This window comes from Aulonocara stuartgranti, assembly GCF_965226115.1.
Source record: "Aulonocara stuartgranti genome assembly, chromosome: 22".
NCBI classification, from domain to species: Eukaryota; Metazoa; Chordata; class Actinopteri; order Cichliformes; family Cichlidae; genus Aulonocara; species Aulonocara stuartgranti.
This window is the reverse complement of record NC_138957.1, coordinates 29,892,185-29,909,135: the sequence shown is the minus strand read 5'-3', so window position 1 is coordinate 29,909,135 and position 16,951 is coordinate 29,892,185. Positions and strand designations below refer to the sequence as shown.

Here is a 16,951-nt window from a genome sequence, read left to right as displayed (position 1 = left end):
GTTCTCAGCATGGGTGATGGGTTTTACTGTAGGAATTAAAAGTCAAGTTTTAAAGGGCCCATTTTTTCCATAAATCTGTATGCACAGCAGACATACAGATTTATGTATGTACAAAAATTTTGAAAGTGCTGAAAATGATTTAGGCATGTTTAAATGCACCGTGCTACCACTGAGAGGTTTTTTACCCCATCCTCCCCAGTCATGGAAAGTTAAGGTTTCACCTGCACTGATGAGAAGAACCAGAGTGGTGATTGTGTGCATTGGGTGTCATGCGACCAGTTTCACGTGCACATTCGAATGCACATGTACAAGAGTGTGCACTGATTAATTGATTTCAATTCTGTTTGGTACTAAAAGACCAAAAATATGGTCCCACTAAAATCTGGCTCAGGGTGGGGCTGCGCAGGGCACACAGCAGGCTCTGGTGGTGGCTGATTCTCAGCACAAGAGAGCAGGCATAGTCTCGAACAAAGACGCTGGCAGTGTGGAGCCCACAGCAGGTGGCAGCGTTGAGAACTCAGCAGACACCAGGAAACAAGCTGACACAGGAGGCTGGGGTGGCACAGCTGAGCTCCCAGTTGATGCAGGAGGCAACACTGGTCCACAGCCCTCAGAGTGCCGGTGGTTGGCTGGAGCCTCAAACTAAGTCTCTGTGTAGGCCATTACATAGTTTCAGTCTCTGGCAGAACCAGGTTAGCAGCACTTCCAACAGCCTCAGAAGTGGAGAGCTTGCACTCTAAAAAATATTCGTTGTGTTTGTCGGTAGAACTTAACAAAAAAGCATTTTTCTGCTAAAAAAAGTAAGTTGCCTACATGTACACGTTTTAGTGAGTTGAATAATCAATGTTAGAAGTCAGTGCAACACAAAAATTAAAAAACAGCTCCTTAACTTAAATGTTTGAGTATATTGAATAAAATACTTTTGTCATCAATCAACAACAGAAAATATTAAGTTTGTGTAACATGTAAAAATGAGTTTCAACATCCTTCCTGTTTGAATTGAGACCATTCAGACAGACAAGGGCAACCCCGTAGCATATGTTCGTATCGTGCGCAACAGTTTCTGGATTCTTGTGGCTTCGTGGGAGAAGAGGTGTGTTTGCCCTCGACTGTGTTCGGTGAGTTAAGTAAGTACTGAATTCTAAATAGATGAATTACAAGTTATATTTGTACACTCTAAAATGTCATATTTAAAAAAAACTGAAATTTGATGGTTTTAATCGTAATTTAGCAGAGTATAGTTGTTGTTGTTTTTTTAAGTTTAGCTAGCCGTTTCTTTTAGCTAGCAAACGTTCCTCACAAATAAAAGAGTACAGATACAATTAAAACATGTCACTTGTCAGGGTACATTTGGTTAGCTGATAGACTATGTCGACAGCAGAGCATGTTCAATTTGAACCCGTATATGTTCAAATTAACCGGTCAGTAGCTGCCTGCATTTTTATCATGGTGTCAGTAAATTCGTGTTTCCACAAGATGGTCTCGGGTGAGGTAACTAATTACTGACAGAGTAAAATGTGGTGAATTTATCCCTGACTAAAAGTATTTCTATCAATTGTGTTGATGTTCTAAGCTCGACTGGGAATTCTGCCTGAGATTAAAGTTGGTTGACCTAGCAAAAAAAACCCAAAAAACAATATTTATTGTGTGTGTGTGTGTGTGTGTGTGTGTGCGTGCATACGACTTGCATTTGCTTTCTGTAATTGTAAGCATAATGTAAAGTGTGGGATTGTGGCATGTCCACAGTGGTATTTAAATAGTTTAAAAGAAATTTCTCTTGCACATTTGGATTTGACACCTTATTACAAGTTTAAACTGCAGTCTGTAGATGTCAATTTTAAAATTCAATTTTGTTCAGTCTTTATGATTAATCTTTTTCAGTGTTGCATTGTAGTGTTTTAGAGAATGTTTTATACTTAAAATAGCTTGTTAACTCAAAAGCTTCAATAATTCTTTGCATTACAAAAGGTTGCAGTAAATTTCAAAATGCATTGGACTTGCAAAATTTGCAAGTTTGAAACATCAAGAAGGAATGAGCTCTTAAAGCATTACAGGCTTAAACATAGCCATGGTGGACTGTTTATGCCTTGCCTGTACTGGGATTGTAACTGCTCATTTGAACATATGCTTCTCATAGGAACCGAAAACACACTCCTCACTCATTGGATGACTTCAAGCCTGAGCTGATACAGCGGTGTGTCAGTCGTTTGAATGCAGGAGATGATCCTCTTGAGGAACATAATGAAAATCCATTGTGTGAAGATGTAGCAAATGAAGAGGATGAAGAAATTGGGGAATTGCCTAATTTAATTGAGAAACATTTAGCCCACCTACTACTAAAACTGGAAAGTATATATAATGTACCTCGCAGGTGTATTGATGAATTAGTTGTTACAGTTACAGTTATAGTTCATGTCATTCTCTGATTCAGGTCCTATTCATCAAAAGCACAATTGTGCTGTTGATGAAATTTAGGTTACATTTACTTTTAGTCACTTTATCCTATTGCTAGCAAAGTGGGCATTTAAAGCAGGCCAGTGTGTAACAGTTTAAATTGGGGCAGGGATAGCTCAGTAGGTAAAGTGGTCGCCCCATGATCGGAAGGTCGGCGGTTCGAATCCACTTAACGGCTACCCTGAGGTACCCCTGAGCAAGGTACCGTCCCTACACACTGCTCCCCGGGCGCCTGCTTAGTGGGCTGCCCACTGCTTCACTGAGTGAATGGGTCAAATGCAGAGAAAAACAAGTAATTTCCCCATGGGGATCAATAAAGTATCCATTATTATTATTATTATTATTATTATTAAATTGAAGTTACAAAGATTAAATCTTTATTTCTTTTAAAAACATATTTAAAATCAATATTTGGCACAATGCAAGTCACATAAATGTAATAGTTTTGACTTTTCACCTAATAAACTGTAAGTTTAAGTTTTGTTTTGCTTTTTTTATTCTCCAGAGTTCGGTGGAAATGAAGAGAGAGGTCGCAATCCGTTGCCTGAAGGTGTATCTGAAAGAGAAGGAAGAGGATCTCTTCAGAGAACAGCTGGTAGGTGAATCTCGCATTCTTTTGTGTTTTATTTTTAAATGGCACATAAAATGCTGACATGTTTCCATTTAAACTACCTACTTGCCAGGATGGTGAACAACAGTTCCCAGAAGAAGTGGTAAAGATTGTAGTCACCAGACGTGCAGCAGTGTCTCTCAAAGCTGTCGCTAAAATTGTGATTGAAGGAACAGCAGTCCTGGAAGACCTTGATGTGCCCAGAGTGTGTGCCTTAATGATGGGGCTTATATACACTCTCAATCTGAGCTACCCAAAACAAGTAAAGAACACTCTAGAGGTATTTCTGGAACTTGATGGGCTTAAACCAGTCCACGGGTAATGTCTGTTAAGTGCAAACTTCTGTCATGAAACGAATGTGAATTGGACTGTAGTATTCCGATGTGCCTCTTACGTTTTTGTATGCAGTCCCAGATGAGTGTAGTTTTGAGAAAAGTTTGTAATACATATAATCTTAGCTTTGGATTGTTCTGTTGTTGAACATTAAAATCTTTTGTCATTTCCTTGATTCTGCGACAAGTTGAACAAGTTGATACCAATTTATGTTAATGTTAATGTACATGAAGTACTTTTTTTTTTTTTTTTTTTTTAGTCATTTATAATTAAAGGGCTGCTGTAATGTTTCATTTATGTTGTATTGACACAGAAGTGTATTACTTTGAAAATGTTTTGTAATAAAATAATCAATTGGAATAAGTGACATGGCTTTGTGTGATTTTTAGAAAAGCTACTATAGAAACCTAAACTAATTGGCATGGATAATTGTGAGTAGGATATATGTAAAAAAGTTCGTTGGTGTAACTCAACTAATGTAATTTCTCAACTTAATTTTACCAGAAATTTTAAATTAATATTAGGTTGAATAAACTTAATTATGCTTGTGGAGGTCAAGGTAAATCATGTTGGTTTGTTAAACAAGTTGAGTTAGCCAAACCTAAAAATTACTTGCTGAATTTACTTAATAATATGCAAAATTTGTAACTTAAAAAGCTGAGTGGAAATTGTTACCTTACTTTTTTAAGTTGAGGCAACAAAATATTTTTTAGAGTGTGGGAACATAATAAGCAGTCTTTGTAAGTGAGTCAAGCAAAGCAAATGTAATGACCTTAAGAGTTGAGAGTTTCTGGGTTAGCAGGCTGGGAAACATCAACAGTCTTTCTTTTCATTTTCTCCAGCTTGGGGAGATAATAAGGAGAAAAGTTGTTGTCACTTACCCCAGAGCAGTATTCTGATGCTCCGGAATGGGCCACAGATGGAGCCACAGATTCTGGTAGAGGTGAGAAAGCGCCGTTTCCTTCTCAAATAAGAAGGAGAGGACACTGGAAGAGCAGTGGAGACACAGGAAGAGGAGGTGGCTGACTTTCAATCTTTCCAATTTGACTTCCATTTTTTCCACTGACTTCCAATCATTCACTATGAAAGACAGGAGGTCATGATCACAGAATATATAAAAGAAAAGATTGGTCTCTTCTTGTCTCTTGTGTTGGAATGAGGCCAGACTGGACACCACAGTGACCCACCATCTCATTCTGCCTTAAAAAGTCGTATTAAACAGTTGAACATGCAGTTTTTGACATAACATCACAGAAAACGTAGTTGTATGCCTCCTTGTCAATTACAGTTGCAGAATAGCGCCACTAGGTGGTGCCATCCTCCTTTTGTTGCGTTAGGCTGAAACAAAAAAGGGTGTACTACTAAGAGAAATTAATAGATACATAAGCTATGCCACTATTTATTTTTATTTTATTATTTTCATTATTTATTTATTTTATTTTATTTTTTGATGGGGGTTGATTGAACATTCAGTCCACCCTCAGCAAACAGTCACAGAACATGTTCCCTTGCACTCTCTGCAAGTAGCAAACTTCCCCATAGTACTGGCACTTTTTTTTCCAAGAAGACATTTTATTCAAATGTTCAAGAATGTTTGAAAAATCTTTCAGATAGTTGTAGATTGATGATATGATATCTGTGAGATATAATATTTTGCTTTCTTTGTGACATTTGAGAAGAACTGACAGAATCTGCAGAAAAGAGAAGGTAGTTGTAGATTTATGGCTCACCACTGAACACAAGGTTTAAAGACTGTGAAAATTTACCTAACAAATATTAAATAAGACATATGAAAATACACGGGAACAGTATTTTAGTTAACTTCCCATGGCCCTACAACTGTCTAAACAATAACGGGCCATTAGACCAGCCTCCTTACTCGCCTAAAATGAATACTATAGTGCACCTTCAGGACATTCTGGTTTTGCACATTGGCCAGTATGATCACCCACCCAGTATTCACCATGTGCAATAACATACAGTATCTGCCATGTGGGATCAGATTCCTTAGAGCACAGGTGTCGAAGTCCAGGCCTAGAGGGCCAGTGTCCTGCAGGTTTTAGATGTGTCCTTGATCCAAGACAGCTGATTTAAACGGCTAAATTACCTCCTCAACATGTCTTGAAGTTCTCCAGAAGCCTGTTAATGAACTAATCATTTGATTCAGGTGTGTTGACTTTGGGTGAGATCTAAAACCTGCAGGACGCCGGCCCTCGAGGCCTGGAGTTTGACACCCCTGCCTTAGAGGATCAACAAAGTGGTGACCTCAAGGCCACACAGGGTCCAGGCACTCCTAGCAGTCAAAACTAGACACGCACACTACTGATGTTAAAGGAAGTCGAACTGTGAAACTCCAAACCTCTGATGCCTGCAGTGTGTGTGTGTCTTCCATACTCCATTAAATCTTATCAAATATATACAAAAATATTGTTGTGTTTTTAATGGCTCATAGTGTATTCATTTCCAGAGTTGAAGTTACCAACTTTTACAGTTACTATTTCATCTGTTTAGATAGATAGATAGATAGATAGATAGATAGATATAGTGGCATGTAGAGGAACGTTAGCAAAGAAGCTCCACAGAGTTGGGAGCTTGGTGTTCAACCCTAAGCTGGTAGGGGGAGCTCTTTATTAAAACACTTGCTTGTGCTACAATGTGCTTCAAGGGTCAATGACAGCACAACAGAACTCATTTATGGTACTGCATTCTTTCTATAAAACAATAACTGTCAGTGACTTTGCACCGTAGTATAAACACAACATTAAAGCTAACAGTTAAAAGTAACGTAATGTTTGAGTGTGTGAGTGTGTGTTTTTGTGTGTGTCTAAAAATTCTACTACAAAAACTCTAAACTCTAGCTCTAAAATTGTGCATTTATGTGTGTTTACTTCTCTATGGTGTTTCAAATATTATGATATTTAATAAAACAAATATTATATAATAAGATTAAATTTGTTTTAAAAAACAAATGTACATCAGTGAATTTTTTAAAAAGCAAACAGACAGACAGAGATGGAACAGATGGGTGCAGCAAGTCAGCATCATCAAGGTTTTAAATGACCTCAGTGATGCTGAAAACAAAGGAAATCAAAGTTGTTATTCAAGCTGAACTCCCAACCTTTCAAAGTCAACAGGAAGTTATTTTGCAATCAGTGTTTTGCCATATGAGTTTAAAATGTTCTCTATCTGATCAAATTTAGTCCAACAAAGATGAAACACAAAAGAAAGGAGGGGCTACCTCTTTCTGTGCTTATTTAAGATTATGTGATAACTTAACGTGTGGTTAGCTCAGTCAACCATGTTGTTTTCTGATACACAGTGTGTCATGTTTCCTGTTTTGTTAATGCAGCAGCATTTGACACAACTATCTGATTTACCATAAATAAGAGGAAGAGAATGTTTACAGTAAAATAACTTGGTACTGTGTGCAAACATCATGGCCAACTTATAGTTTCAGTGTTCTGATTAAGTTTAACTGGAAAAAAAATGAAGAAAACCTACAAGACAGATGTTTGTTTTCTCAAATATCGGACTTCACGCTGTTTTCCTGCATGCAGCCACAGCCTGCTCAAATGTTTTTGGTTAATACAATACAGTATCAAACATTTTGTCTCTAGTTAAACTCCAAACTCAAACGTTTTTGTGTGACACTTTTCCAAGGTCTGAATTGAACTTGCTGAATGATTGATTATCACTTATTACGCATAGTGGTCACTACAGTGAACAGCTATTCAAAACTGTTTTCTTGTATTTGTGTCAGTATTGATGGTATACTTGCACACACCACTACATTGGACACTGATGTGTCACTCCATACCCTGCCACCCACTCCAAAGGTGATGTTATCCATCTAAGTGGACATGTAAAAATACACTTTTGAAAAGTTTTTTAAAAAATAAAGTTCAAAAATCTTTTTTTTTTTTCATGCCTAAAGATGAATAAAAATACTTAAGAACAAAATCCTGATTGAGGTCTGATTTCCTGTCTGTTCACCTTTATTGTGTTCAGCTGTGTTTAGTTTCCCTCCTGTTTCCACTTCCCTCATTACCTTGTGTAATTTTGCATTTGTTTGTTGCATGTTACTGTGTTGGTGTCTTTTTTTATCCAGTGCTTTTTTGAATTTTGTTAAGTTTGTGTTCTGAACATTGTCATCCACAATAAAAGCACGTTTTTGGTTAACCCTTTAAAGCCGGTAGGAGCGGGCACGCTCTGTTTTGCATAACTATTTTTAAATCCCAGTAGCACTGCAACCACGTAAGCTAGCGCCATAATTTTTAACTTATGAGCCTATACTGGTGTTTTTAAAAGTTATGTTTGACTTTCTGACTTTCTGTGTCGTTTCTGGGATGCTTAGGACTCATATTGCACTGCTGGAAATAGTTTATTTTGATGCATATGCTGTTTTTTTGCAAATTTGCATTATAATATTTATTTTCATTTTTCCTGCAGTATATAAAAATTGGCGTATTTCAAAAATAAAACTATGAAGACACTTAAAATAAATTTCCTGTGGTGGGAAACTATTTTGTGTAACTTTTTTGTATTTACAGTTTTGAGGGATAAGCCTCTTAAATTTCTCTAACTACAAATATATGTTAAAAAAACAAAAACGATTTTAATTTTTTTTGTAGTTTATTGCACTTTTTTGCAATGTATGGAATTACTATGCACTTAATGCAGACATATTATTAAAATTTGGGCTATAATGGTTGTATTGATGTGTAGCAACTTGAAATGCTCCCAAAAATGGCACTACAGCATGTAAAAATATAATATAAGCTCTGGCGGACTTGGTTCTAGGTCTTAAAGGGTTAACCTCCAGTCTGTCACTGCAAACTGCATCTGGATCTAATTGTCCTGCATTTTATGACAAATTAAATTTTACGTTTAATTTTTTGTATCTTCAGATGATTACAAAAAGGAACAGACTTATAGATACATAAATTAATTTTAATGTAAAGACAGGACTGACAAAAAGTTTGATATGCTCCAGCCACAATGTGTTAGTTCAATAGATCCTGCAAGTAGCTCCTAAAATTATTTGTGAGAAACCAGCAGTGATTGGACATCATCTGTATATGAAAGTCAGTTCAAACTATAAAATATGCTGAGCTTATTTGCTGAGCTTAATAAGCAGCTCTCATTTTTTTCTGAAAATAATTAAGAGAAGAGCAAGATTTTATAGTGAGTGTTCAGACTCGAGGCGGTACCTGCAGGTAGCACAAAGAGATGTTTTTCTACTGCGTGTCGAAGCATTAAATGTAAATAAATAATAAAGAACTTTTTTTTCTGTTGCAGAAACAGAAGGACTAACTGAAGTCAGATCGTTGATGCTTGGGTGTGACAAGCTGTTCACAGAGGTAAAAGGTAAGAACATTCATGTGGTGATAAAGAGCCATTTCTGAAAAACAAAACTGATATTTATAGGTTAAAAAAGTATGCAAGGATAAAACAATATTATCTGCACATAAATTAAGACCAAACTATCGTACACATTCAGTCCTTTAACATATCAGGGTATTTGGTTATATTTGGTTCAACAAAGAAGAAACAAACAAGAAAAGGAGGCGCTAACACTTCAACGTGTGGTTTCTCTTGTGAACTTTGTTGTTGTTTCCTGTTTGCTTAATTTAGCTATGGTTTCCGCAGCTATCTGATTTTCCATAAAGGAGGAACAGTGCATTGTAGTTTGCTGTGTACGGGGCTGCATTGCAACAACTAGTCAGTGTCCCTAAGCGGACCCCTCCTATTGCCACAAGCACAAACAAATGGTTTGTGCATTAGAAGTATTAGAAGAAGGTGGTCTGTCATTTGCTGTTAAATGGATGGCCAGGTGCATGTGCGTCAGGTACCATATTCTCTGATAGCTGTGGCCTCCTTCTGCAAGATAATGGGCCCTGCCACAAAGCAAAAATACTTCAGTAATGGCTTGAGGAGCACAATAACGACTTTGAGGTGTTGACTTGGCCTCCAAATTCCCCAAATCTGATCTCAGTCGCTCTCTCTCATAAAAAACTGTAAAATAATCTGAGCAGAGAAGGGAGGATACTTTTACAAAGCTAGTGGCTCAAAGATGCAAAGCTTCCATTCAAAAAGTTTTTAGTAAAAATATAAAATAAAAACTAAAATGTATTAAAATAATTGTAACCAATAAAACAATTGTGAACAATAAAAAACAAATGCCAAAAAAGTCATGGCGATTACTCTGAACTGTAAGTGTGCAGTTTGAGAAATTATAGTGAACAATGTACTTTTTACCAGCCTTGAGTCTATTGAAGTTAAGCTTTAGTGTATTTAAAATAATATAAAAATATCCATCAATAAAATGTTTTAAGAGATAAATGCACATTATTAAAATCCCTAGAAATAGATAAACAGATGGCACACATGAGCAAGTTATTTAAGCAAATCAAGATCTGAAATGTTGCCTACATTAAATCACACTAGCAAAAAAATGCACATATATATCAATATATCATAATATTTGAAACACCATAGAGCAAAACTTAAGTGACCTCGATGATACCAAAAATATAAAGTTTCATAGTTTTAAATTAAAGAAAAATAAAACTGTTATTGAAGCACGGGGTGCAGATAACATCTAATCCTCACCTTATAAAACTTAATGGGAAATTGTTTCACTAGAAAACAGTGAAAAAAATAATTTACAAATGTTTTTCTGAAAATCCTAAAGAGACATTTAAAGTGAGTCTCGATGTTCATCTGTCTTTCACAAAGATAAGATATGATAAGATAAGGGAAATTTGCTTGGTCACAGCAGAAAGTGGACAGTACAAAGTCAGAACAAAAAAATAGCATAAAAATATGATATCACAGACAGTGTAAAAATAAAATGTTCAAATGTACACTCTAAAGAACGTACAGTACAAAATCTAGGAATATAAATATGGACATCTGTATTGTAAAAATATACACAGATCAATTGCACACAGTAATACTGCACATAAGAGAGAGTAAGCGAGGCTGTATTGGATGTGTGTGTGTGTGTGTGTGTGTGTGTGTGCGTGCGTGCATGCGTGCGTGCGTGCCACATTTTATGAAGTTTTATGAAAGAGCTATAAATACCACAAAAAGATGATGAACCATCCACAGAGCTACATATAAGGTCTGATATATCAGTGTGGTGCTAAATCAACGCAGGAATAAAACAACATTTGTGCACAAAACTTGAGACACATCAGTATGTATGATAACACAAGAAAGAAAAAAGTTGGAAGAAAAGAAGGAACCAACTGTCATCACTATTAGGTGATATTTTACCGATACATTACCGTCAGGCCGACGGTACAGGTCACATAAAACCAGGACAAACAGATTCAGGGATAGCTTCTTTCCCAGAGCTATCACCGTAGTAAATAAGCACAAAAACAATTGAACCTATTCCATACTGTCACTGTCATTATATTATGCTGCTATTCATACTGTCATTATATTAATGCTGCTATCCTGTATATATTGTACATACTATTGTTTGAGTACTTACGATTGTTTTTTTTGTACTTTTTATATTTTACATTTATATTTATTATTGAAACTTGCACCAGGGGAGTGGCACTCCAATTCCGTTGTACTCTGTACAATGACAATAAAGGCTATTCTATTCTATTCTATTCTATATTTTAATGTGTGGTCACTTATTACAAAATGTCTTGTTTCCTGTGGCTCTGCTTCTCGCATTCGGCGTTGTGAGACACTGCTGTGAGAAAACAGTGAGAGAAACTGTAATTGACAAAAACATTTGACATTCTTGTAGCTGCACAAAGCTGCACTGTGTTAGAAATAAATTAAATGTTTAGCAAGCAAGACAGAAACATGTTTCTGCCATAAAATGTACTCTTATTGTTAAACATACAGTAACTACTCTACTGTTCCACTTTATATATTTTCAAGTGAAATTAAATGAAACCATCAGGGGTTAATGATGAGATCACAGGTAACAAAGTTGATGAGAACCAACAGTGATTTTACAGAGTTAGTCAAGACTGACCAACAGCTTTGCTTTGTTTTTTTTCTGTCTTTATAGAAACATTTCCCATAAAGATGCACGAATAACACTGATACAATGTAACTAGATTGATCAGATGAAACACTTTATTACATTTTAATGTTTAAGGTAAATAATCACAACTATTGATGTGTTAATGATCATATTTGTCATGTTTGAAATGAGTTTTCGTACAGCTCATTACTGTTGAGCAGGTTTTTTTAACTGCTGTTTGAGAAGCTTCTCTGGCACTAATATTTTTTTCTGCTCTAGTATCTCTTTGAATCTAATAATAGATGAGCTGCGCTGTAGATAGGCTCTCCTCCCCATCCTTTCATCAGGAAGTTGTTGCTTTTTTAACAGAGAGCTGTGAAAGGTGTTGCGTTTCACTTCTCTTTGAAAAGCCTGAGGTGAGGGTCGCAGAGGTGAAGCTTGATGCTTAATTTTCAGTAAATATTGAAGGAATTGGTTAAAATAATTAGCACCAGTTTGCTGTTTTGTTATTGTGATTCAGACACAGGTGGACTAACTCTGAAGTCGGGAGCTTGAAGCCTCAGCATGACGAGCTGTCCACAGAAATACATAGAAGGTAAGAACATTAATGTGGTGGTAAATCAACAGGGAAGAGAAAATCTACACTTTTTATGAACAATGCTGTTCTCATAGAATGTAAAGATATGTCATAGCAGTGACATATCTTTACATCTTCGCTCAGATGCATTAGAGTTAGAACTATTTATTAAATGTTTATGTACTTGTGTCTCCTCTAAATCAGGTGAAGCTCTTCACTGTCAACGTGAAAAATCAAACAATGCGTTAAAGCTCAGAGTGGCCGTGCTGGTTGTCTCTGTTCTCCTGGTATCGGCTCTCGTGGTAACTTATCTCTGTGAGTTTGTAGTTTTATTTGTGTAGGTTTACATAAATAACTTTCTGATTTATCGTAAAATAAATGACAATCAGAATGTTTACTATAAAATTATGCATAAAAAAATGTAACGTATGACTTTTTAATTCATCTGCATCAAATGAAATACTTTTATTTAAAACTTCTAATAGCTTTCAAGACAAATTTGTCCAGCATTTTCATTAATAAATTTAAGATTTAAGAAAATACATTTTATTTTAGGATATACTGTATTTTTTATTTTACTGTATTATCACCTCTTTGCTATGGCAATGAGCATCAAGTCCTTGCTTCTAGCGCTGTCTTATGCAACACATAGTCAGTTTATTACAGTCTGTTATTGATTTATCAAGGTTAATAAAACTGTCATAAACTTACAGCATGATAACTTGAGTTATGACATGTTTCATTAATTGGATGCTGGACACAACCATAAACATAAATGTGTTTTACTCTTTGGTGAACAGATGTTTCTTAACACATTGTTTTTGGCATAATTTATATGTTTAAGGTCTTTATACTTTACAAAGAGTAACATATCTGAAAAATGTTTTAAAAAATATTACTGTATGATTTTTATTTTTTTCTTATCTTATTTTTATTTTTTCATAAGTGTTTGAGCTTTTGAAAACCACGGAAATGCTCAGAAACCTTGAGCTAAAGCAGGTAACTGTAAAAACTGTTGTCGCAGGTAAGAATATGAGACTCCTGCTTATTGTACTAAACCTTTGTTTCTTTGTGACCTCTGGAATTTAATCACAGAACACACAGATATTATTATTGTTGTTGTTGTTGTTATTATTATTAAACTTTGCTTATTGAGTTTTTTTCCCCAGCATTTTAAGACTTTAAATAGTTCCATACTTATGATTGATCCTGATGAATAACTGTTAATTTATTTTTAATTTTATTGTTTTTAATTTGTTTGGTTTTCAACTTGTTTTGTTTTGTGGGGTTTGTGTTTTAGAGACACCTGAAATCAAACCATGTAGTACAGTGCAGCCCACGTGTCCGGAGCCTGAAGTAAAAATTAGTAAGTTATGAATTTTAAACTTGACACATTAATTTATGCTTTATGTATCTGCAGAAATATCTGCAAATAAACAAATATGTAGCTGCAGCACCCAGGGAGCATCATGCGTCCCTCAAATCAAAAAGAAGATGAAAAAGTTATGAACGTCAATTTTTCTTTAATCTCTTTTTCATACCAGTAACAGAACCGTGCAACACATTACCAACTACAACCCTACAACCTACTGAAATAAACATGCGTAAGTTTTAAGTGGTCTTTTATCTGTTTTTATTCTCCAATCCTGTTGCCGCCAAATCACACCAAAAAAAGTGCGCACGGACACACACACACACACACACATATGTGTGTGTGTGTGTGTGTATGTGTGTCTGCGCAAGACACACACACATCTATATATAACCAAATTTTTTAAAAAATTGTGTTTCTGCTGAAATTTTCTGAGAATCTGTTTATGTTTTTCATAACAGTAACACAGTCGTACAGCAGGATACCGCCTACAACCCCACAACCTCCTGATATAACTACGGGTAAGTTTTATATTTTGTCTTTATATATATATATATATATATATATATAAATATATATATATATATATATATATATATATATACACACATACATACATACATACATACATACACCTATATATAGCCAAATTTAAAAAACAAATTGAGTTTCTACTGAAATTTTATGAAAATCTGTTTATTTTTTTCATAACAGTAACACAATCACACAGCACAATACCACCTACAACCCCACAACCTGCTGATACAACTACGAGTAAATTTTATATTTTGTCTTCGATGTGCTTTTTCAATCCTCTGATTAAAGAGAAGGATGGACTGACAGAATCAGTATGTTAGATTGTAACTGCAGGACAGACTCCAAATCACACAAACATCAACATGATTTCTTCCACTTCACTGAAGTCTTTGATGCAATCTCTTCAAAGATGATCCATGTTATAAATGTGAAGATGGCTGGAAGCAACATGGAGAAAAGTGCTATTTTTTCTCCACAAGCAAATCATCCTGGAATGAGAGCAGCACTGGATGTAGCACTAAAGGAGGAGACCTGGTTAAGATAGACAGCAAAGAGGAGCAGGTACAAACCCCTCCTGCAGGTTCATGTTTTCACCCTCATGTTTCATCATCATTCACAAAGTAACTTAATCATTTTTTTCTGTTTAGAGTTTCTTGAGGATAGCTATTCAACAAAAAATCGAGAGCTATGACGACCTTTTCTGGATCGGACTGACAGACTCAGCAGTAGAGGGCAGATGGTTGTGGGTGGACGGCTCACCGCTGAATGAAAGGTTTGATTCAGCCCAATTACATTATATTACACTTCATACATATGAAATGTACTACATGGTTTGCCTATTCACAATAACAGTCACCTTAGACGGTGGATTATAGTGTAAGGAAAAGACAGAAAGAAGAGAGACCAGCGGTACTCAGTGACAGTGAGGTGGTGAGCAGAAAGAGAAGGGCTTAGAACGACCGCGACAAAACACAAACAGTGAGAAAGAGGAACCAGATTTTATGACATGCAGTACTGGCATATAAAAAGAACACGGAACAAATTATCAAAATGTTTTTGTTCATTTTCAGAATCAAAGTTTAGCTTTTACACTTAATGCCCGTTCTGTTCTTCATCCCTTAGTTTGACATTTTGGTTTTTTCATGATGAGCCAAATGATTTGACTGAAGAAGATCCTGATGGACAGGACTGTGCGAAGATGGGGCCGATGTATTGGTTTGCTATTTCCTGCAAAGTAACTCATAGAAGTATTTGTGAGAAACCAGCTGTGGCTCTGTGCGTCTAAATTTAATTCAGGAAGTAGAGGTGAGAGTACAGGACACAATGAAAGCTAATGTTGCAAACTTTTAAAGCTTCCTTTCAGAGATGTTTAATGAAAAGATATATACACCATTTAAAATGAGATAAATGTTAATGATTAGTTTGTTCCTGATTTTTTTTTTAATGTATGTATTATGTGCTAAAACTGCAATGTCACCTGTGAAACACCTTTTTTTGTTGTAACTTTTAAGAATTTACATCAGTGTCTGACCTCACAGAGGAGTTATATAGGGTTCAGATCAGCCTTTTAACCAACGCGGAGCTCTCGCAATCAGCAGCACGAAGAGAAAACAAAACATCGCTGCCAACTTGATGTGGAACGAGCTATGACAGGAACACTTGCACAGATGTGAGGCGGGTTTCTGTTCAGATTTTATATTGCTGGGAGGTTTCTTCTTTCACACGCCTGCTGACTGACTGATCAGCCAAAATTCAAGGCAAACTGGTGATATAGTATTGACATATGGAGCTGGCATGATGAAACTCTTATTCACAGTTTAAGAAAAACAGTTTTAAATTCAGCTGTAATCTCTAAAGTCTCTTTTAGCTCTATTTTTAGCTTCCACCAGCTGCTGATGGAAACATCTGGTGTCTTTAAACAGCCATCTTTCATTGAATCATGCTGATGTTTTTACTATGTATATATTCTTAAATCAATCTTGATGCACCTAATAAAAAAGTCCTTCAAACAATGAGTCCTCCTGATCAGGTGTAAATGATGGGTCATCCAGTGGTTACGGGGCCATACATGTACCCTCTCTCTCCCCCCCTGCAGCCCTCGGACAGCAAGGATTCGGATGATCGTGGCTTCCACGCTGCTGTCATTGAGCGGGGCGGGCAAGAACCACAGAGGGCTGCTGGGAAGGCAGCTCCGATCTGGCTGGAGGTAGAAAAGATCGCTGCGCTGCCTCAGCGATGCGGGACTACATGAAACAGAAGAAAATGTGTTTTTAAAAAAAGATAATAATAATAATGTGAGGTCATTAAAGTTAGACATCTCTAAATGTAAATACATTTTAAACATTTTATACCTTATTTTAGCGTTGATACAGAACTGTTTCAGTTTCTTATGCATTAAACGGGTTCGCAAATTTCAAACTAGGAGTAGTAATACAGCTGATAGATGGAGATAAAGGGTGATAAGGCATAAATCCCTAAGGAGTTAGAGACACCGACCACTTGGAGAGGTAGAACTCATAGAGTCTGACTGGACAACGAAGGGGGTTCTCCTGGTTCTCCATCATCTCCAGCAAATCCTCCTCAGACTCGTTTTTCTTAACCTTCTTAGCTGGGACGTCATACGTGTCTGAAGAACACACAAAAACCACAACAACATGACTTAAGTAAGTAAAAATGTAAACTTCCATGTCATACAATTTACTATACATGAATTTCATTTGGGCCCTCAGCGGTTTGGTACCTGACTCTTCCTGGTTTGTACAAGTAGGTGGGTGGAAGCGTAGGAAGGTGGTCTTGGTGTTGCTCTTGCTGGTTTTGGTGCAGAGTGTGATGTTTGCAAAGGACAGCCGGCGGTGCTGCTCGACTGTGGTGAAGCCAAAGTACTTGCAGAAGAAGAAGAGCAGCGTGTTGAGCAGGACAGTGGGGGAGTACGCCCCCAGCTGTTTACAGTCCCACAGAAACTGCTCCTCCACACAGGACAGGACACAACCTGCCAAAAACAGCAGGCAGCTGATGGACCTGATCAAAATATCAAAGACAGGAAAAAACTAAGGTGCTGAAGATAATTTA

At 36.4% G+C, this 16,951-nt stretch overlaps 3 protein-coding genes across 8 annotated transcripts in view; 2 read left to right on the top strand and 1 right to left on the bottom strand.

Moving 5' to 3' along the window:
• The first annotated feature begins 746 nt into the window (after window positions 1–746).
• LOC309699408 (uncharacterized protein) lies at window positions 747–3,751 on the top strand. Of its 2 annotated transcripts, XM_082522425.1 has the most exons (4): window positions 747–1,118; window positions 2,138–2,345; window positions 2,960–3,049; window positions 3,138–3,751. In XM_082522425.1, exons 1-4 carry the CDS (start codon window positions 1,039–1,041, stop codon window positions 3,384–3,386), a joined length of 627 nt encoding a protein of 208 aa, XP_082378551.1. In that variant the 5' UTR covers window positions 747–1,038; the 3' UTR covers window positions 3,387–3,751. The 2 variants fall into 2 exon arrangements, 1 of the variants encoding a protein (XP_082378551.1); XR_014274327.1 differs by lacking the exons at window positions 2,960–3,049; window positions 3,138–3,751 and having other exon boundaries at window positions 747–1,127; window positions 2,138–2,538.
• An 8,045-nt stretch (window positions 3,752–11,796) lies between these two features.
• LOC309698817 (uncharacterized protein) lies at window positions 11,797–15,180 on the top strand. 2 transcript variants are annotated; one of them, XM_082521519.1, is made up of 11 exons: window positions 11,797–11,812; window positions 11,917–11,991; window positions 12,178–12,288; window positions 12,920–12,997; window positions 13,274–13,339; window positions 13,518–13,577; window positions 13,807–13,866; window positions 14,060–14,119; window positions 14,292–14,443; window positions 14,530–14,654; window positions 15,005–15,180. In XM_082521519.1, exons 2-11 carry the CDS (start codon window positions 11,961–11,963, stop codon window positions 15,165–15,167), a joined length of 906 nt encoding a protein of 301 aa, XP_082377645.1. In that variant the 5' UTR covers window positions 11,797–11,812; window positions 11,917–11,960; the 3' UTR covers window positions 15,168–15,180. The 2 variants fall into 2 exon arrangements, with proteins under 2 accessions (XP_082377645.1, XP_082377644.1); XM_082521518.1 differs by having other exon boundaries at window positions 11,806–11,827.
• A 7-nt stretch (window positions 15,181–15,187) lies between these two features.
• The window catches only part of LOC309698815 (uncharacterized protein), a 29,216-nt gene continuing 27,452 nt past the window's right edge, over window positions 15,188–16,951 (bottom strand). For all 4 annotated transcript variants that reach the window (XM_082521513.1, XM_082521516.1, XM_082521515.1 and 1 more), the window contains exons 46-48: window positions 16,623–16,871; window positions 16,379–16,508; window positions 15,188–16,125 (exon numbers count right to left, since the gene is read on the bottom strand). In XM_082521513.1, coding sequence (XP_082377639.1) covers window positions 15,837–16,125; window positions 16,379–16,508; window positions 16,623–16,871 — 668 coding nt within the window. In that variant the 3' untranslated portion in view covers window positions 15,188–15,836. The remainder of the gene's footprint in view (window positions 16,126–16,378; window positions 16,509–16,622; window positions 16,872–16,951) is intronic.